The 22,716-nt window shown below is 38.3% G+C and overlaps 1 protein-coding gene across 11 annotated transcripts in view; it reads left to right on the top strand.

Moving 5' to 3' along the window:
- The window catches only part of PDE4D (phosphodiesterase 4D), a 586,247-nt gene that overhangs the window by 468,987 nt on the left and 94,544 nt on the right, over positions 1–22,716 (top strand). For all 11 annotated transcript variants that reach the window (XM_054053508.1, XM_054053511.1, XM_054053509.1 and 8 more), the window contains 3 exons: positions 7,111–7,147; positions 13,829–13,902; positions 15,102–15,151. In XM_054053508.1, the coding sequence (XP_053909483.1) occupies positions 7,111–7,147; positions 13,829–13,902; positions 15,102–15,151 (161 nt within the window). The remainder of the gene's footprint in view (positions 1–7,110; positions 7,148–13,828; positions 13,903–15,101; positions 15,152–22,716) is intronic.

Below are 22,716 nucleotides of genomic sequence, written 5' to 3'. Positions count from 1 at the left end.
TTTGGGTAACCTAACACTGATGACTTCAAAAGAGTGGACTCCCGAGTATTAAGAGGCTTCTTTTTAAACCTAATAAAGTGTATCATAATAAAGTAGCATATCTTGGTGTGTTTTAGTCATATGTAATAATCTACATTTGTTTTGAGCTGCCTTTTGGATCTCTGATCATAAGGCAGATGAGTATTGTTTTCTTGAGCTGCATCGAAAGACTTTTCTTGGGCTGCATCAAAAGAAGTGTGACCAGCAGATCAAGGGAGGTGATTCTGCCCCCTAGTCCATTCTTGTGAGACCCCAGGTGGAGTATTGTGTCCAGTTCTGCAATCCTTAATGTAAGAATGATATGAAACCATTGGAACGGGTCCAGAGGAGGGCTACAAAGATGATCGGAGGGCTGGAGCACCTCCCATATGAGGACAGGCTGAGAGAGTTGGGGTTGTTCAGCCTGGAGAAGAGAAGGCTCCAAGGAGACCTTATAGCGACCTTCCAGTAACTGAAGGAGCTACAAGAAAGCTGGAGAGGGGCTGTTTACAGGGGCTTTTGGTGATAGGATGAGGGGGAATGGCTATAAATTGGGAAGGGGAAGGTTTAGACTAGACAGAAGGAGGAAATTCTTCATGACGAGGGTAATGAGGCACTGGCACAGGTTGCCCAGGGAAATTGTGGCTGCCCCATCCCTGGAAGTGTTCAATACCAGGTTGGTTGGGTCCTTGAGCAGCCTGATCTGCTGGGAGGGGTCCTTGCCCATGGCAGGGAGGTTGGAACTGGATGATCTTTAAGGTCCCTTCCAACTCAAAACATTCTACAATTCTTCCTCAGTATGCCGTAGTGGAGTAACTTGATTTGTGTTCCATATGAAGTTAATCAGGATGTTTGGAAACATATCTCCAGTATTTGCTAGTGAGACTTTTGCTGGAGTAAAGGTTCTGCCCTTGATAGTCCAAGAACTGCTATAATCGACCTTTCTTTTGGCTAGAATAATGGACTGCTCAGGGCCTGTGTCTTTTCTGAGCCAATCCTCTTCCATCTGGCTAAGCTCAATTGAAATTAAGTAGATTGAACTCCCCAGAACTCCTTATATTACAGGAATACTTCTGGCTAATTAGGACAAGCTTTATTGCTGTATAAGAAAGAAGTATCAGGAGGACATAATTGCACGGTGTTACAGGAAAATGTGGTGTTCAGAAACTCTCAGACAATAGCGTACAAGAGTCTGCTTCATTCAAGGTCTAATTTCTGTCTACTGTGTGATAGAACAAGTGGTTTCAAGTAGTTTTTCGTAAAAATCCTTTAAGGTACATGTTCCCAGAAATAAAGAAATGTTCTGGGAAAAACAACCCCCTCCTCTAGCTCGTGACTCGATCAACAATTTCAATTGCTTGCTCTTGCAACACTAAATCCCATCCTACCCGCAATGTTGTAGTCTCTGGCTCCTACCTGAGATGCCAGATCACCTCCCAAATGGCACTCAGCCTTTCAATGAGATACAAATAACTGACAACCCACAGACTCTCTGGAAAAGCTGTGAGCCATTTTCTATCCCATCCCATAGTGTGGGCACAACATTGAGAGGTGCCTCTTGTCCCCAGCCTTAGCTTTTGGACCCAGGCCTGGGCTATCTCATATTAGAGCTAGAAAATTGTTTTCAAAGACTTTAGAAATTGAGATTACGTAACTTAAGCACTAGTCTTGCAATATAAACTAACAGGGAGTGCTGTGATTCCTGACTCCACAAAATCAGTGTTACCAAATAAGCCATTTGGGTACTCCAAATGCAGATGATGATAAAGTAGAAGCTGCGTGACGCAGCCAGATACCCCATCTATTCACTGGCCTTAGAATACAGCTTTTACAGACTAGTGTAATTACATGATCTTGCCGTTACTGTATCAGTGTGCAGTCTAGAATTGGATTTCATTGGTGCTAAAATCTAAATCTGAGCAACATTCATATTTTCAGCACACCTAATTCATAAGTTTCTCGTGTGTTTATTTGGCTTCACCTATAAAATATCATTGGGGCAGGAAAAATATCCTAGCAATTAGGGTAAATGGTCATCTTACTCTCCACTCTCCATTTGTGGTTTTGCATGTGGTATATTTGCGCAAGTATAACAAGAATGTCTCATCAAAGCTGTATTTATAGCGTGTTATGGACAGTATTCCTAATCAGCCTTGCATACAGAAATGAGTGGATATCATGTTTAATCCAAATTTAGATGTTGACACTGAAAAAGAAGGCTGCAGTAGATTTTCTGATTCAAATAGAAGACTACTTTCATGTGAATCTTCTTTCCTATTTTGTACATTGTGTGTATGGATTTTCCCTTGCTTTTATGTTTGCTATGTTTCTGTTTTAAAAAAAAAAAAAAAAAAAAGAAAAAGGCCTCAAACAAACTCTGTAAGAATGGAGTCAATTCTTATGACAATGTGACAAAGCCTTAGTTATTGCCATGGAGCACAGGGCAGGGATTCCAGACAGCCACTGTCCCCTAGGACTTTTCAAAGTCTGTTGGCAGCTTTATTCTTCCAAATAGGCTGTGTCCCAAGTTTCTATCCAGAAAATCCAACACAGACTATGCCAGCTGGGTTTAAAGCCTGGCCAGAATCCTGAGCCAGTACTTATCTTGAGGAGATGAATGATTTTTTCATTCAAATGGAGGAGTGTGGCAAACCAGTATGATCATGCTTTAAACTGATACCAGGTGTCAAGGTTCTTTCCACTACTCTTATGATTTATGCTATAAAAATTGTTTCAGGATTAACCAGGAATTTTATTTTGACTACATCTTGTCCTTGAAAATATATGTGTCAAATTGACGTGAATACATTTTGTACATTTCCCTCCATTTAGATAGAGCTCTTATCCTGTTTCTGTATCCCCTCTGCCAGGCATGTCCTCGAGGTCCCTCACTTAGGATTCTTCACGTGTGTCTAGAAAAATCTTAATCTTAGTTTACTATGGCCCTTGAAAAGACAAACTTTATTCAGAACCTTCCCCGTGGAACTCCACACTAGCAAGTGCAGACACATTTCTAGTGTTCTTTAAGGTCTGGGACTCACTTCTCTTCAATGGATATCTTGACTTTTTTCTGACCACATTAGGGAAACACCCTCTGTTTTTTCCTGTGTCCTCGCATGTCTGCATAATGTCTCTCTAGCTACTCCTCTTATTAGATTATTATATTAAATTATACCAACTGGATTAAGAAATACGGGTTATGCCGTCCCCCTGTCTATCCTTGTGTTAATCTTCCTGCCTGCTTCTCTGTCTGTCCATGGATACATCTCTAAATTTCTTTTCAGCAGGGGCAAAGCTAATTATTATCCTGTATTTGGGATAGAGGAGATCAATGAATGCTAGTTTGCTAATTGCGGAAAGAAAGCAAAATTTTTGTATTTTTTATTTGGCAATACTGAACTGAAATTGTTCATCTAGCTTTTGATTTAGCATAGCATTTTCATCTTTTCTCCTGGGTGGGGTCCATTATAGGTTATATGGGGTGAGTTCAAGTGTTTCCCTTAGGAAAGTTTATGAAGCAAATACAAAAAAGTTGCAGAATACCAGGCTTCATCACTTCAACGTGGTAAATATCTTGCAATGGGTTATATAATCTTTAGTCTGCTAATGGAAATTTGGCCTGTGTTTTATGTAATAGCAATTTGTCTCATGTGGACTGTTGTGTGCTCTAGCACTCTTTCTTGGTGGTGGTGGATTTGATCATTTTAAATTTTGAAGCTATGTGAAAATTATTCTGCTTTCAAATCCGTCTTTCCTTTGAAAAACGAAGATGTGAACAAGTATGGCAGGCATTCTACTTAACAGAATCTAACACTGATGTGAACTGGTTCTTCTAACCTTAAAGGTTAACAACTCTGTCTATATTTAGAAGGTTGTGATATACTGCACAGGGTTTACACTCCCTCTTGCTGCTTCTGTATATAGATGTGTGGCACTATCCTGTCCAGAATCCAGACAAAATCATCTATCTGCTTCTGCATCATCTGAAAAGAAAACAGCAGGACACTCATACATTGTAGTGTTTACTACACCAGAGCACACTGTGGATCAATGGCACTTTGATTGAATCATACGTTCTTGCTCTTCTGTACAAAAAATAACATAGCCGCTTTAGACGTGTCTGCTCCCTTTTTGAGCACTCTCACCTTTTCCAGATTTCCTGACCCAATGGGGATTAAAGATTACTCATCACACTATGCAATTGTTTTCCATTCAAGTGGGTCTGGTGCGTGCTAAACTGCTTTACAAAAGCTGTGGGTATCTGTACGCATCACACTTCCACCAAAATAATGACAATTTCTAGAATTGTTTCTCTTGACACACGGTGCATTTGAAAAGTGCAAATTAAATCCTGAGTTGACTCCAATGCGTTAAACTAATACTTAATAATGCCTCCTCTAAAAACTAAGAACCTGCATTATTTTATTGGTGTTCTCCAATGAAATGCAGTCCAGCAAGAGCTCAAGTAGAATGAAGTCTGAAAATTAGAGGAGTGGGACCATGGTATTCTATGGAGAAGTGTGTGGGGGAACCCTTCAGGGCAGAAAGCCCAGGAATGTGTACTTCTTGACTCTTAGAAGTGTCTCAGCATTCAAGGAGTGGCAAACAGGGACACTGAGTGGGAAGATGGGTAAGAAAATACCAGCTTTAGTAAGGAGGCCCACAGGAGATGGTGAAAAGAAAGGCTATCCTATTTTCATAACCTTGCCAATCCACATTTTTGACAGTTAATAACTATGTCATAGCAGTTGCCTGGTAATTTGAAGCACTGATTAATATGCTCTATGTTTGTGTCATATGGTAGGCATTGAGATTGTTTGCCTGACAGATGCTTGTGATGCTAGAAAGAACTAGCTCTATTCTAAGTGGCTCATTCAGCGGTAGAAATAATTTAATATTTTTCTTCTTTGTCCAGTGCTGCTTCTACTTGTAAAACTTTTTATCTAAAGTATTCTGTCCCTTTATCATTTCCAAATGTGGGAATTAGACGAGATCAGTAAAAAAATGTGTTTTCAGATTGATTTTAGATTTAGTTTCTGTGCAGAATTGGATTGCTCAGGAAACACACTCATTTCTAATAATTTGCTCAATGCTTTGTTTGCCTTTTTGCCTAAACAACATGAGTAACAGATAAAGTGGATAGGCGTGAGGAAGACTGGCAAATAATTTACATGAGGGTTTAGGCTTTTCCATCTTTGCAGAAGTCATTCAGATGACTAATGCAGGATTCCTTGCTGTGCCTCTTTTGAGAGTCTGAAGAAAAAATGGAGTAGCTATACACAAATAGTAAAAATATTCTTTTTAAAAGGGAAAAAATGAACATATTTTACTGAGGAACAGGTAAGCCAGCTGACATACAGCTGATAATACCATTTCACAGAATTTGAAGACAAAGTGTAATTTTTCTGGAAGGGAGGTAGTTTACATATTCACAGTATGGCTATTTAAGTGGAGAAGAGGAGAGAAAAGGAAAAGATGCATTTGTTTTATGTCTCATTGAAGCCGTTGTGTAGCTGCATAATTCATTAGGCAATCCTGATCAGAAGTGATAGTCTAGGGCATTTCCTGATGTTCTAATGACCCAATGAAAACACGAAGAGGTACTAAACCCAACTGGTTATTAACCCTCCTGTTAATGCCCTTGGCTGATTCACGATGTCTATAATAACCAATTGGATTAACGCCTCTGAGTTCCCCCCGTGGTGCCATGTTTCTTCTAGTTTGGTGTGAAGATCAGGCTTATGTGCTTTCTGGCCAGGCTGGGACTGTGGTTTCATCTGAAGCAGCACTTTATTCCAAGCACTCCTGCAAAGACTTCATTGAAAGCGCAGACTTCTTCCACGGTCTCTGTATAAATACATTTCTCTATTTCGACTAACAGGAATGAAAGAGATGGTAGTAAAAACAGCTTCACAGATACTAAGCAGTATGATAATTCTGAATATCAGGGAGTTTTGTTTCCTCTTTACAGGCTCTCTGTACTTACTGTTTTCTTTGTTTTAATGAGGTTCTTTCAATACCTGCAAAAGCATTACTGTCTTGTGGACATTAATTAAATTTTGAGAATGATGATGCAGCAACTCAAATGCAAATAATATTTGTTCATTTATTAGAAAGTCTTTTTCTGACTAGATTTGCTTAGACTGAAATCCATTGTTAAACACTCATATTTTATGCATAAATTAAATAACATTAAAATAGCATGAAAGCAATGGTTATTTCTGCTGAAAGCTGCACCTTGTAACTCATCATGATACATTCACTGCAGAAAAACATGGGATAAACAGAGTCATATTGGACCTTTGTCTTTGGAAAATTTATTTTCATCTTCATTGCTGCCATGTACTATGTATGATAACTGAAAACTCCGTTTTTTCTCTGTTCCTGTGATCTGCTTGAGAGGTTTGACTCCATATCCTCAGTGCTACAGATGCTGCTCTTAAGATCAACAGCACTTCAGCCTACTTGTATTTACAAAACCGTACTATTTTTGAAGCCATTTCAAGTGGCAGCTTTTGGTGCTGAGGCAAAGGAAACCCTCTTTCCTTCCTCTCTTCTCCCCTACACTGCATGATCCCAGCACCGTGCCCATACGTCACCCCATGGTGTGGGTGAGGTTGCCACAGCAACAGCACACACTCGGTCACACCTTCTGTAGCTGCAAAGGTATGAGTTAATTTGAAAGTTTTACTAGGTTTTCATTGGTCTGCGATGCGCTGCCCGGCCGTCTGCAGTTCCAGTGCTTACAGACCTGCTGGTAGCCCTCAATGGGGTCGCTTTTGGAAGTATTTTCACCTCCATCCTTTGGGACGAAATCTCTGCAGATTGTTCCTGGCTGGTCAGTCCCCACCCCAACCTGCAGTGCAGAAACCAGCTGGTTCATCAGCCATCCCATAGACATGCCAGGCAGCTGGGCAATAATTAAGTTGATATTTAATTTTCAGAGGATATGTAAAGCAGTGTTAGCAAGTAACTGCTGAAGAATAAAACTGGGATTATCTACAGTGCATGCTAATACCTGATCTTGTTTCTGTTAATGCAGTCAGATAAGTTTTCAGTAATACCTAACTTTCATCTCTGCTCATTTTTCAGACATGGAGATGACTTGATTGTGACACCATTTGCTCAGGTAGGCACAATTTTTCCATGCTTCTCACACATTTTGCAATTTAAAGGTCAAACAGCTAAACAGTTGTTTTCTATTGTTAAGATTATATGTGTTTGCTTGCAACAGGAAAAAACTGTCTAAACAGAAAGTCATAAACCTCCAGTTCTGTTATCTGTACCTCTCTTTTTAAATGCTTTTTGATTATCTGAAAAGTTGAAATGCAACAGCATGATTAACACCTGTGGCTGATTTCTTTTCAAATACTGTAGCGGTTGTGATGAAGACAAATCTGTGTTCTGTGGTATTCTCCTGTTTTTTATAAATAAAATTTCTCCTTCGTTAACATCTCTTACACATTCAATACAAGGTAATTTTTAGATGCAAGATATGTTTTACACAGAATACTTATGTCCTTTACAAAAATGTTCCTATTTGTTTGGGTTTTTCCATTCAGGTTCATTCTGATTTATAAAATAACAGTGCAAAACTCTATATAATTTAGATTGGAATGCAACAATTTTTAGCAAAAGATCTCTCTTATCATGTATGGAAAGTTAATATTGATATTCCTTGAACTCATTATGATAGGTTTTATCCTGTAATAGACAGGAATAAAAGTTAATTCAGTGTAACTACAGCTGGCAAAACTAAATCTGGAGCTTGAACTTGGTTGAAGGTGAATAGAAGGAGAAAGGCTGAATCACATAGCAGTCTCAAATAACAAGGTGGATTCCAACTTCAGTCTGAAAATGCACATGGCTTCAGTCTAATGATCAACTGTTAAAATAATTAATATTCATGTAATGGGTTACTGTATACTTAATTATATTGTAAACAGTTACACTGTTTATAAGACATTGGCGGATCAAATCCTTCATATGAAGAACACCGTCTTTTATTGGCAGAAAAAAGGTTAAGCCAGGGCCTTTTCTAAGAATACTTCAAGATGTCTGAAAAATACTGTGTTAAATATACTTCAACAACAATGGAAGAGAAGAAATTATGGGAAAAACGAGGAAAATAAGAAGTAAACCTGCTTCTGGTTTTAGTGCCTTAGTACACATAAAAATCTTAACTCTTAATATTTACTATCATTGAGTTCACGTTCATTGTTATCTGAACTTTATTACAAATTATGCCACATGGATAAGACAGGCTAAGTATGCCTCAAAAATCAGCAGATATTACACTCCATTTATGGATACTTTTTGACCTGGGACAAAACACCCTATTTATTTTAAGAGCAGTTTTGTTTTCTTTTTAGCATTGACAGGTATCCTTCAGCAATTCGAGTAGGAGCAGTTCAGTTGGTGCTAATGCACCAAGTTGCTGTAATTGATTATTTGAGAGCTTTTAGTATTTCTGTGCAAAAACCTGTCAGCAGTGGTTTAAATTAACCCATTCTGATTTGCGTTGAACAGAACAAAAGAACACTTGCAAGGTGTAGTATTCTCTGACACAGGGAACTGAGATGCAGTTGAGAGATCATGCCTAACATGAGGGGAAGTGACATCTGATTAGACACTTAGGAAAAGCATAGCCCTTATCTAAAAAGTATTTCAACACACAAAATCCCATCTCCCAGTGGGGCGTGCTCACAGACTGCATATGCAGCAAAGCACAGGACCTGCCTCACTATCATTAGCAGTATTAGAACCCCATACAGGACTTCAGAAATCAGATTGCCATTTGGCAGTGCAATCATAGAATCATAGAGTCACTTGGCTGGAAAAGTCCTTTGAGATCATCAGCTCCAACCGTAACTGTCCACTACTAAATCATATCCCTGAGCACTTCATCTACCTGTCTTTTAAATATCTGAAGGGATGGTGACTCAACCATCTCCCTGGGCAGCTTGTTCCAGTACCCTTTCAGTTAAGAAATTTTTCCTAATGTCTAATCCTAATGAACTTCCCTTGCACAACTTGAGGCCATTCCCTCTCATCCTATCGCCTATCACTTGGGAGAAGAAACACCCACCTCTCTACGACTTCCTTTTAGGCAGTTATAGACAGTGATAAGGTGTCCTCTCAGCCTCCTATTCCCAGTTGCCTCAGCTGCTCCTCATAAGACATTCTCCTGTCCTTTCACAAACTTCGTTACTCTTCTCCGGACATGCTACAGCACCTCAATGTCTTTCGTGTAGCGAGAGGCCCAAAACTGAAGATAGTATTGGAGGTGCGGCCTCACCAATGCTGAGTGCAGGGGCACAATCACTTCCCAGGTTCTGCTGGCCACACTGTTTCTGATAGAAGCCAAGATGCCATTGGTTGTCCTGGCCACCTGGGCACACTGCTGGCTCATTTTCAGCTGGCTGTCAACCAACACCCCCAGGTCCTTCTCTGCCAGGCAGTTTTCTAGCCACTCCTCCCCAAGCCTACAGCGCTTTTCCACACTTGGCCTTGCTGAACCTCATCCCATTGGTCTCAGCCCATTGATCCAGCCTGTTTAGATTCCCTTGAAGAGCCTCCCTACCCTCCAGCAGGTCAACACTTCCTCCCAGCTTAGTGTCATCGACGAACTTGCTAAGGGTGCACTCAATTCCCTCATCCAGACATTGAACAGGACTGGACCCAGCACTGATTGCTGAGGGACACCACTTGTGACAGGCCTCCAGCTGGAGTGAACCATTTACCACCACTCTTTGGGCCCAGCCGTCCAGCCAATTTTTAACCCAGCAGAGGGTGCACCTGTCTAGGCCAATGGTAGCCAGTTTCTCGAGCAGAATACTGTAAGAAACAGTGTCAAAGGCTTTACTGAAGTCCAGGTACACTCCATCCAGAGCCTTACCCTCATCCATGAAGCAGGCAACTTTGTAATAGGAGATGGTCAGGTTTGGTTGGCAGTAAGGACCTGCCTTTCACAAACTCTTGCTCACTGGGCCTGATCACCCATTTGTCTTGTGTGTGCTGTGTGATACGACTCAAGATGGTCTGTTCCATGACCTTCTCTGGCACTGAGGTTAGGCTGACAGGTCTGTAGTTCCCTGGATCCTCTCTCCGATCCTTCTCGTAAATGGGCGTAACATTTGCAATCAGAAATTCCCCAGTCAGCCAGGACTGCTGGTAGATGATGTAAAGGGGTTTGGCAAGCACCTCCGCCAGCTCCCTTAATACCCTTGTGGGGATCCCATTTGGCCCCATAGACTTGTGAATGTCTAATTGGCCGAGCAGGTCTCTAACCATTTCCTGTTGCATCATTGGATCTTTGTTCTGCTCCCCACACCCCGTCTTCTGCCTCAGGAGACCGAGTACCCAGAAAACATCTTACCTTACTATTAAAGACTGAGGCAAAGAATGCATTAAATACCTCAGCCTTATCCTCATCCTTTGTCACTATTGTTCCCCCTGCATCCAGTAAAGGATAGAGATTCTCCTTGGCTCTCCTTTTGTTGTTGATATATTTGTAGAAACACTTCATCTACACGGATGTCTATGTCTACACATTGTTGAATGTCTATGTCTACCGGTTTTCAAATGTCTACACAATGTCACATGTGTAGATGTACTGTACAAATCACCCTTTTAATGCTATCTTACAGCAATATTTCATTATGCAGAAGCATTTTTGTCTTATAAATAGCCAAAGCACCATTTAAATTCATTCAGGGCTTCCTGGTGGCAGTAGATCATGTCATGTGGAACACATATTACAGTTATTTCAAACTGTCCGTATTTTCTTCAATTGATTAGGAGGCTTGTTTCATCATGAGCCACCTGGTGGTAATACTTCCAATTTTAGCATTTCAATTAACTATTGAGCACGTCACCGTGGTACCATGGTCACATTTGTCCACCATACTCTGTCCACCACATAGAATCTGGCCCCAGGACAAGATAATTTACTGGTTTTTAGCAGAATGGAGTTTTTTAAGCTAAAATTAAAGGATATATCAGAAGAATATTTTTAGTTGCACTCTCCTATATTGTATATACAGCAACTGCTGTAATTTAGTTATTCATAGCATAACTAAGCTTTTCAATTTAACGACCATATCTGTAGGCTTTTTATAATAAAAAATTGATTTTTTTAAATTCACTTGCATTTTTTGTATATATCTTGATTTTGAAAATAATATTATTTATTTAGTGATTAAATCTAAAGAGATTTGTGGGTGACTGGTTGCTTTTTGCTCACTAATCTGACTCTAAACACATTAAGCACAAGTGGAACCTCTGGACAGAGAAACTGTCACTTAAAGAAAATTATAATGAAAAAATATTATTTTATGTACCTATGCTATAATATAATAAACATAAATATTAATGCAATTATACAATAAATCAAGTTGGTTAGCTCCACCCTAGCCAATGACCAAAGATTTGCTCTCTCTTTCACATTCCTTGCTATGCATGTGAGGACACCTTGCAGTTGTAGAAACTGTCATGTATGCTAAAGCAACAGGCATGCTCAGCAGATGCTGGGCATTTCACTCTGGACCTACAAAACAATTAACTCCCCTTCCAGAAGAACAAATAGAAGGACATACAGAGCAAACAGTCAGCTCTCTGCTTTCTGAAAAAGGAGAACTTCGTAACATCTCAGATAGCGGAAAAATCTGGTGAATGTGTGTAGTAATTGGCATGGTAGAGGGTCTCACTTGCAGCTCTTTGGGGACCCAAGCATGGGTCCAGCAAGCCTCATTAGCCTCCACTCGTAACTGCCCCTGAGCAACCTTGCAGCTCTGCATACTCCTTTCCCCAGCACCTGTTTTCACATGGCATCATGCCCAGCCTACTATCCGTTCTGAAACTCAGCCCTGTGCAGCAGGTACAGTCATTCATTGCAGTCTAGCTGAGGCAGAGCTAATAAATGTGAGTGTACCTGAGATCATTCACTGAGGAGTTACTTAGCTACCTTTGTACATGCCCCAGTTCTTAGTGCACCTGAATACAGAGAAAATTTGAGTCCACCGGGGCTTAATGAGTAGGAACTTGCCCCCAGGAAAAATGACTACATGATTCTGTGGCCTGAGACAGCTCTGGGAGGCACATGGATATGTTTCTCTGATAATACTAACACATATAAGTTGTCTTTGTGTCCTGGGACACATAAACTGAACCCAAGCAGATTGATCAAAGAGAACTGAAAATGGACTGTAGTCACTAAAGTGTCTTACCTTAATAGGCCCAACTTCTTTCCATTTATGCTTTCCTTCTCCTTCCACCTTTAACTCACCCTTTCCTTTTACAGTACTTTCACACTTCATCAGTTTTTCTTTGTATTTTATGTATTCATTTTTGAACTTTTGAACTCTGTTTTGAACTCTGTGATCTTCTTTCCCCCTCTGTTCAGTTCATGTCTGATTTCCATTTGTGTATATCCAACACCTAAATGCAACATTTGTTAGTGTCACTGAACCCTGGGCTTGCAGATTTAATGCCATATATAATTATTTTTATTCTATGCTGAATGTAAACTATGTGAATTTGCCCCCTGATCTTTGGAAAGGAAAATATAATGAAATTAATATTGTATAATTAGGTAACAAATGTAATTTTTTTATTATCTTGATTTATTTTTTATCTTATCTTATCTTATCTTATCTTATCTTATCTTATCTATCATTCTTTTATTTTATTATCTTAACTTATCTAATCTTATTATTACCAATTAATTTGGTAATTACCTACTTAGCCTGAACAGTGCCAGTCCTTACTATCTTCTGAACCTTTTCTAGCTGCCACAAGCTTTCACTAAATCCTTATTTTCTCTTCAGCCTTAAGGGGCTATGAAAAGAGAGTTTTATCCTCCTCAATTCAGACCTCTGGAACCCAAATTCCTGTCTTTGTTATTCTTAGGACAGGTTCACAAGGGAATCAGCCCAGTCTGGGCTGAGAGTCAACAATGGGCAACTCCTGCAAAGACACACCAGCGATGTGTTGCTGCCTCCTCCTGCTTCCACTCTGGTTCCAAATAACTCATGGTTCCTTTCTGATATCACCTGAACTGTCTCTCCCTAGTTGGAGGGGTGCACCTTATTATCCTTATTATCCAAATACAAAATTTGTTGCATTTATCCAGCTGCCTTCAGAAGAGAGTGCCTGTGCCACTTGTAACAAGGAGACATGCCTTTACTGCCTCCACTAGCTGCTGTCTTGCATGACATAAGTCCAGGAAAGCAGTTTGTTTATATTGCCTTTCCCAATGTGCTTGTAAAAGCCTACAGATATTTCCCGCTCAGGTGATGATACCTTCCTCTTATTCTGACCTTCTACACCAAGTCTCTAAATCAACTGCACCCCTTAAATGTGTCACATTTATTTTTCCTGGCAACTTGGACAATCTCATTCTCTTTGTCCTTTGAGGTTTGGGGGTGCTGAACTGCAAATGGAAAATTCTGTTGTCATTTCTTATGCATGGAGTATTAGGCTTGAATGGGTTATTATCTCCCAAACATGAATGCTTTTATGGTCATTTGAAAGAACCAAGTAGTATTCTGTGAAAAGTTTTCCTCCTTTTCAAGTAAGTCTGCCTTTAAATAAATAATGAGTTGCTTATAAGGAAAAGAAAAGAAATAAAGTATTGTTCTTGTCGTACAGACATTATTGTTAGTAATGGTTGAGGGCTTCAGACAAACCAACCCTGGAAGCCTTTCAGAGTTGTTTTGTAATGTCCTTTCCTTTTTCTTTCAGCACAGTGGAGTGGAGATAACAGTCTCACCTGCAGAAATTTAGCCTGAAACCATTTTGTCTGTTCCAGGTGCTGGCCAGCCTGCGTACTGTACGGAATAACTTTGCTGCATTAACCAATTTACAAGATCGGGCACCCAGCAAGTGAGTGTCAGGTTTTGGCTACTGAACTTTTTGCAGTCATACTTTTTAAACATAAACTAATAATAATAATGAAGTTTTAAGAGATTTCATGAAGTCTGTGCCTGCATTAAACATGTGGATGAGTAATGAGTTATTAATCTCTTAAAGATGCTGTACTTGATAGCTGAAACAACAGTCCCCTTGCCTACTATTTGCACTTGTATTGCTGTCCTTTCATAAACGTTGTGTGGTTTTGTGCAGTTTATATAATTTTCATTATATTAGTCATTTGTCAAAGATCATTCCAAGATAGTCATTCAGGCAGAATCTGAGTCTTGCAAGTGAAGCAAAGTGAGCAGGCAACTACACTCATTGTGAGCTATTTAGATGATCTGAACCTAGAATTCTGCCTACCTCATCCAAGATAACGACATCCCATTTAACCACAGTAGTTATTTTAAATGAGATATTATGAATATGAGCTTTCTCCAATTATTTTACAGCATCACAGTTGCTAGTTACACTGACAAATTTTGTAGTGGAGTCATTTACCTCACCCAAGATGTGCTTCTCTAGAACTTAGAAGTAATTAGCATTCCAAAGATAGCTGCCTGTCACTGCATGTGCAGTGCCATTAAAGCCATTTCTTGTCCCCTTGATTGGGATATACAGACCCTATGTGGCCCCTGCTTGTAGTCATGCACACATCCCTTGGTAGCTGGTAGTCAGTCCAGCAACTTCTAGTTTGTTTCAATGGATAAAGCAGTTGACTGAACGACTGAACTATTTGCCCTAAAGATTGTGATGAGAGGAATATGCAAAATAAAGTGTGAAATGCATATGCAAAATAATAGAGTGAAAAATGGTTATTTTAAAGAAGTATTTCAGGTCAGAGAATGTAGGAAGTGCAAGCCATGTTAGAATAATTATAACTATTTATATAAATCAACCTGCAAGCTAGGTATAAGCTGCAAAGACATTTCTGGGTCAGTTGTGAATTCCCTTCTACACAAGAAAGTAATATCTGTTCTAAGTTAATTGGGTTTTTTTGTTTGTTTATTTTTTTGTTTTGTTTTGGGTTTTTTGGTAATGCTAGGGTATTCCAGTCTCAGGTCTCAGATAATTTCCCAAGGAAATATATTTCCTATTATATTGCTCGAGGATTCAGTCATGTTTGACTTTATCAGGTTTATAGCTTTTTTTCCTTTTCTTTTAAACAGAAGATCACCAATGTGTAACCAACCATCTATTAACAAAGCAACTATAACAGGTAAGAATTAATATGGCTAAAATTCCTCTGTAAAACCATCACGGGTTTCTAAATTTAATGTTTATATATAAAATTTTTTTTAGTTTCACTGAAAACTGCATGTTATTCTAGTAACCTTATATTGTTTCATATCCCATTTGTTTTGTTAAAGAGGAGTTACCATGCTATCATGTTAGCGTTCTGATTTCTGTCTTATTATCCTGATTTTAATTGAAGTTCCTTCGTGATTTTTTTCTTTGCCCTTATACACCAGTGTGTGACCATGTCACGATCACCTTTGTTTTGCAGAATCAGCCCCTCTTGTCTGCTTTTGCTCATCACCTTCATTAATAATGCTTTGCAAAGAAATGTAATAGAAAGAAATGATATGAGAAATGCAACCATGTTTCTTTTGGGACCTGGAGTTCTGTAGCTATATCAAGGCAAAGTCCTCACAGTACAGGCCCTTAGGAGAAATTTTCAAAACTGACTTTTCTGATTGAGGATGGTAAATTCTTTTTTCTATAATATTTTCTACAATATGTGAGAGAAAAACAATTCCTTTGTAAAAGACACTTATTTCTAAAGAAACATTAACTTGGCGTTGTAAGTTACGTGAACACTTGAAAATTTTACCCTGAGGCACTTTTGATTATTGTTAGTATGGCAAGTTTCTCTTGGACATCTTTCTGGGAACACACTTTATTTGATCTCACATTTTTTACACCAGGTTAATCCATGTGTTCTTACACTGTGTAATTTTCCAGGTAGTTACATTCTCTATGGTGTTTTGGCAGAGCAAATGAGCATTTGCTTTGCCTCTTGATGAAAATATACAGACACTTACTAAACAGACAGTTTATCATTTAAATGAAAAACTTAATGCTTCCAGAATTTTCAAAATAGCTCTTGTGTTTTCATTTGTGTAATAGATTTGTAACTCTAGAAAGAAATGTTACTCCAGCTCTTTTGAGGAGAAGTGTGGCTTTGTCATGGTTTCTGACTTTACATTCTGAAGTGTGTTAACATTGTTAGTTGTTTTATCTAGCCTCACACAATATCCTTGTTCACCTCAAAGAGACAAAATCTTGGCAGTTCCAAATAATTTTATTCTCCTAGGAACTCATTGTGTAACTTGAGCATTTGTGTGTCAGGCTCATAAGTGAACAGAGGGATAAATCTTTAAATCTGTATTCTATTAACAGAAATGAACCTTTACTTAAAAATGTTCCTCAATCATATTTAAATTTATGGTAACTAAACAAATATGAAGGGGAGACAGATAAATGCTTAGATCAATTATAATCATAATTCTTTGTTACTGTATTCCTTTAATTTCCTCCATGAGACATTTCAGTTATTGATAGATGTTACACCTGCTTTTAACTGTGGGCTTTGTCTCATACCACATAGTCATCCAGAAGTCTGTTATCTTCACTGGAGACAAAAATACTGGAAAATAGGACTCTTTCTTTGGTTCCATGGGACTAACTTTAGAAAGTCCCTGACAGTAAAAGAAAACGTGATATCCAGAAGAGATGTCTATATGTGAACATACAGCAAGCCTACTTTAATGTGCGCTCCCACTTGTTTGCCTGTGGTCAGCTTCTTTTCTCAAGCTGGAGAAGCTGGAGAAGCTGCTCAGGCAGCAGGACACAAGACACACTCAGCTGGAAGATGCTATTGCATTTATTAAATTCCCCTCAATATGAAGGCTTCAGTTAATACTCAGAGTGCTCTATACATGTCAGAAGCAATAAATCATCTGAAGTTTTGATGTTAGAAGGAAGGTGATGCAGTCAGTGCTGCAATTAACCTAGAAAATGCTTTTGTGCCCAGAAATTAAAAAGAAGGAAGAGAATGCAAATAATTGTAAGAATAATTTAATCTAATTTAGGCTAATCTGTTTTATTCTAAGAGATGCTGCTGGATTGCTGTGCCCAAATTATGCATTCAGCTGGGTGAGTTGTGGCCTGTGTACACTGGATAGAAGTGATTAAAAGACTTGAATGATACAGGAAAGATATTAAGCCACTATAAAGCATGAAAATGGCTACAACTAATTTTGAATGTTGAATGGAGATTGAAGCTGGATACTATTGTCTCTGAATGGGTTTGCCCATTCTTAGTCATAGACTGGTTTTGGTATCTCCATAGCAACAAATTTCCTTTGGCATAAGCACCAAAATATGCACAGGTGCTTTCTTGGGGCATATAAAATCTGAGTAAAAGATGTTGCACTACAGCACTATGCCAATAAGGAAGATATATTAGAAACAATTTTCCTCCTCTTCCTGGAATGACTGACCTTTCAGAAGCTAGTAAGCTTTTTGAATTTTTCTGGAGAACATTTGAAATGTAGCTTGCACAGATCTACTGTTTTCCTTGTATTTTCTGCAATAGTTCCTTTTGCAACACTTTTACTTTCTGTGATCTTGCTATTCTTTAGTGTAACTAGAGTCTTCCCAAAGAGTCTTTCCAAGAAGCTTAGCAAAATAAAGTGTATGTTTCTGGTTTAGCATTGACATAGTTTAGTGATAACTACCTTCCAGACACCTTGTTTGTTACGCTGTTGATCAGTTCTTGCTGAGACTGCTAGCTGAGTGATCTGGAGGATATGATAGGGCTCTTCCTGTCTGGAGTGTTGGTCTGCATACTCCATGACATGAAATCTGAGAACAGCATGGGCAGGAAAAGAGCAAGGGAAAGACAAAAAGGAATTTGGTAGAGCCATGTGACTAAAATGGCAAGACCAAAATCCTCCCATCTACTATTTTAAGAACTTATCTTGAGGCATAAATGTGGAAGAATATGCAATAGCACACAAGTAAGATACAGCGAAATTGGGAAGTGAAGCAGCATAGGAATCAAATATTCAAATTCTTAGAAGCAACAGCAACTACAGTGGCCATAAGATTTACTGTTATTTTTCAGTGTGAATATGTAGAAGTTGATAATAAAAATATGATTTGTTCTATTCAATATATCCACATGAATCCCTTTTGGAAACTGTTGAAAGAGGGTAGTAAATGGCAATGACATAATTGATCTTCCCAATGAGCCAGCTACATCATAGCATGCTGTGTTACTTTTGCACACAAATTAGGCAGTAGGAGGTGGGAGCTCTTCATGTAACAACAGACTTAGATGGCATTTTTCTTAGTTATTTCAGATATGTACAATGTAGATATCTATTTTGTCAAGGTTCTTTAAAGTCGCCTTACAACTGGTATAAATAAGCAGACATGCAAACTGACTTATGCTAGATGCCTTCTTTAAAGGGAGATCAGTTGCTCCCTAAAAGTGCCATCTCTCATGGTTAGGACCAGCCTGGCATAACTCTCCATTTGCTGTGCAGTGCTTCCATGTGTGGTGTTCTGTGCTTTAGCCAGAAGAGGGGTTCCTCTCACTGTGAGTCATATTTCCAGGCAGTGACATGTTTCATTTCAAGTTGATAGTAATTCTTTTAATAACAACCAGTCAATTATAAATAACATTTTGTTTTTAAAAAAAGAATTAAGCTAGTTGTGACTCAAGAATTAGGCTTGCAAGTTTCAGTTTTCGACTGGGAAAAAAGTGAGCCAATATTAGATATCTTTTAATTATTACAGTTCTCATATCTGCATTTCTAAATCAGAATAATTTTAGTTAAGAAGGAACCATATAAGATCTTTCTTGATATGTGTCACATTTAAAACAGATAGCAGATCTTACAATTTCTTTGTCCACTAATGACAATTTACAAACTGGGTCTGACACCTGGATTTACATGCAAAGATTCTGCATGCAGAAGGAGGTAAGTTTGTCCAAAAGAATAAGTTTCTGAGCCTCTGAGTTCTATGACAACTACTGATTAACTGGCAAGTGTTAGTTAACATGAAATCATAGACACACAGTCTGATTCATACATATACATATATTAGATAGACATAATACCTAAATCCTAAAAGTGAATTTAAATGTAGATCATGTAAGTGGCCCCTTATAGTACAAATGCAGTGCCAGAAGACCTGTAAGTGAGGACTTGTGTATATAACAAAAAAGTACTTTAATCATAAAATAAATAATAATTGCAAAATCATACATATTAAAGTCATTTACACTTTACGATTTTGCATCAAAAACTAATCCAAACATATGGAATTATTCAAAAATAAGTTACCTTTAATTTTTATTGAAATGTAGGGAGCACATGGCTTAGTGGTAGGAAGACCCTTTCAGATTTTGTCATCTATACAAAAACCACAGTGATAGAGAAATAAATTATTTGCGAACATAACAAGGTTATAAATCTAACTGAATTAATTTGCTACTCCGTGCTTTTATTGTTTTTGTTGGATTTAAGTTACACTCTTCACGTGCGTGGCTCTGCATCTTAAATCCAGCAGAAATCAATACCCTGCTAATTAAATGGAATTTCTTGCATTTTTTTCATGGGCTTTGTTCAACACATTTCATTATTTGTTTTTATTAGCTTCAAATTTCTCAATTAAATCTATGGTTGTGAAATGCATCTCTTGCTAGAGGCTGTATTTTATTACATTGACAATATAATCAATTATTATTTAATAGTTAAATATTAGTTAATGAAATCATTAAGACTAGCCTCCTCTCTTTGAGCATATTACACTTAAACAAATATCATGATGCTAGGCTAAACATCTATATTCATACAGACAAAACTCTTTCTAAATAAAAGCAGCTGGACATAACAAGTTATAGACAGAAATTAGTAGGTCACATCTTATGGCATTGGGGTTAACTGACTGAGTGCGTGTATCTCTGTGTAAGTGTACCTCTTACTCATATCAGTTCTGTGACTGAAAAATTTTGTTGAGTAACAGGATGGAATTAAGATAGAATAAATTCTTGTTCACTGAAAAGCAATATTCTTGGTATGCTTTAAACTGTTCAGAAGTTCACAAGGCAAAGTGTTATGTACCCTCCTGACTCTTTCAGGGCCTGACTGGACTGTAAAGTATATCACTGCATGGAAATTGCAGTCCTCAAAAATCCAAATGTCTTTTATCCTCCAGGATTCTAGCAGAGCGCAGCAGGGGATAAAGTATACATGAGAACATGAGTAAGCAAAAAAATCAAAAATGCATGCTTTATACAGGTTAATTCATGCGATACTGGGGTAACTGACGTTAGCTTGGGAGTGGGTATAAGCGATTGAGCGGATCCTAATTTCTGTGGAAGGAGGTTTAAAAAAATAAAGAGTCTTCAATTTTTTTTTAACAAAAGAAAACTCAGAATACAGTGTCAGTATCACATTTTAAAATGCTAGAAGACTTTAGATTTCATACCTGCATTTAGGAAGATGCACAAAACATGCCCTATTCAAACTGTAATCGCAATTTATGTATGAGTTCTCTAGATTTAGTTAGCAGGATTACATTTGTAATGAGAAATTCCCAGTCTTACTTATTTGGACACTGAATATATTTTTTTATTACAGAGAAATATCCCTATGGTAAATGGCACTGCCAAACATTTGGCAGAGGCAAGGTAAACTGTTCTGAACTCCTCAGTCAAATTTATTGAGTGAAGGGTGCTTTCCTGAAGCACTGAAGAAACCTGACACCCTGTTTAAAGGGGATGTTTTTAACAAAATAGCCTTCTTCTTTGTGGAGTACACTGAATGATATGCAAATGCTCTGTTCTTTGTACTGTTGCTTATACCCATAGACATATGTATATTTTGACTTAATATAACTCAGTCAGATGATTATTTTAATTTCAGGGTAAATACCACAGACACATATTTTCGAGAGTGACTGTGAGTTGTAGCATTTTCTCGGCTTTGAGTCTGTGGTAAATGCCATCTGTTATTTGAGAAATTAGCACGTGTATCTGCAGACTCATGGCACATAACTGTATACGTCACCAGTCGTTGAATTCAAATATTACAAGTGCTTCATATGCACAAAAGTCACTGTCACAACATGCCGATCTAACTCAATTTAATTCCTAGGGTAATATGTTCAATACTCACATTTAGGACCAGAATTCTTACTAAGAGTCAGCTAAATATTTCCTTTTAACTCCTGAGAATGCTTCTGAAATTCCCCTTCATGTGAACTATGTGAACACAGCCATAATCATTACAAGTGTTTTCTTCAGAAATATCACATTGTGCTGTTCGGTGTGGAGTTTATGCTATGTGAAAAGTAGTAGAATGAGAGAAAAGAACTGATGAACTAAAAGAAAACTATGTGGAAGGTTATATACCTATATTAAGCTGTTCATATCAATGGAGTTCTGAAAATGTGTTTCTTGAAAGATACTTGTAGCACGTATACATGTAAGTGCTATTTGTCACTATCAGCCAGATAAATAAGTATAATTTTATTTCTCTCCAACTCAGCTCCTGCCTTTAAAAGCAACGGGCCTCTTACACATTCATATGCCAGGCCTAATAGTCTATTTTTTATTAAACTGCTAAGAAAATGCTAGGGAAAAGGGAAACAGATAGTTTTTGTCAGAAAAATATATATTTTATCATAAATTAACAGTGGTCTGTAATCCACTATCTGGATTAAACAATTCAAATTTTGTATTAATATATAAAATAAGAATGCAATTAGAAGAAGATCAGTAGTCCTTCATATGGGATGGCATTTCAAAAGGCTTTGTGGATTTTTCAATAAGCTGTTGTTATAAAATACTGAATTTTATCTGTGGTCTGCATCCTTCTTCAGTTTTCCCAAAAATATAGGGTTCTGATCTCAGGGCTTTACATACTGAAAGGACAGTGGAAACAGATGGTTAAGATGGAAAGAAGATTAAAAATTAAATGACTGGTATCAATGGTGTACAGTCCTGTCTTGAATAGGTTTATTATGATGTGTGGCAATATTGCAATTGCAGATAAAATCTAAAATACTTTGAACCTAGAAAGTATTCCATTCTATTATCTTTTTAGACCAAAATCCAATTCACATTTATGTTATACATTCTACTGTGTATATTGATGTCAAGTACCAGTTTGAGACAAGAAATTATACTTCCAAATATTTGAGGAGATGCACTACGGGCCAGCATATTTTTCTTGAAGTCCAATTCAGTTTGCACAGGAGTTTGGGCAGAAGGGTTCATGGGAAGGTACCCTTTGAAACATGGCCCTCTACCAGGAGCCAGACAGAGGTAGCTTACTGTTCAAACAAAATGGTTTCCGCCTGCTGCAATGCTGTGACTGAAACACCAGTAAGAGTGACAAAACTTTCCTGTGTGGACACCAAAACTGACCCCCCAAGAACTGCTCAGACCCCAGGTTGCATGGAACTCCAGAACCTGGAAGCCCCCTAGGGCGCAAAGGCAGAGGTGGATGTCATGGATGCAAATGTGCCCACCTGGGGGAACTTTTCAAGGAAGTGGCCTTGAAACTGAAGAGAAAGTGAGCAACAAGCAAGACCCAGAAAAGACCAACTGTGCAAGGTTGGTCTAACCATGCAGAACTTCATAGAACTAGTGCCACCAGAAAAGCACCTTGTCTGTTTGTAATTGGAGACTCCTTGCTGAGAGGCACCAAAGTGCCCATTTGTCACCCAGACAGCCTCTAGAGAAGGCTGCTGCCTCTATTG

Source organism: Cuculus canorus, chromosome Z, assembly GCF_017976375.1.
Source record: "Cuculus canorus isolate bCucCan1 chromosome Z, bCucCan1.pri, whole genome shotgun sequence".
In the NCBI taxonomy this organism is placed as follows: Eukaryota; Metazoa; Chordata; class Aves; order Cuculiformes; family Cuculidae; genus Cuculus; species Cuculus canorus.
This window is presented reverse-complemented; position numbering and strand designations above follow the sequence as displayed.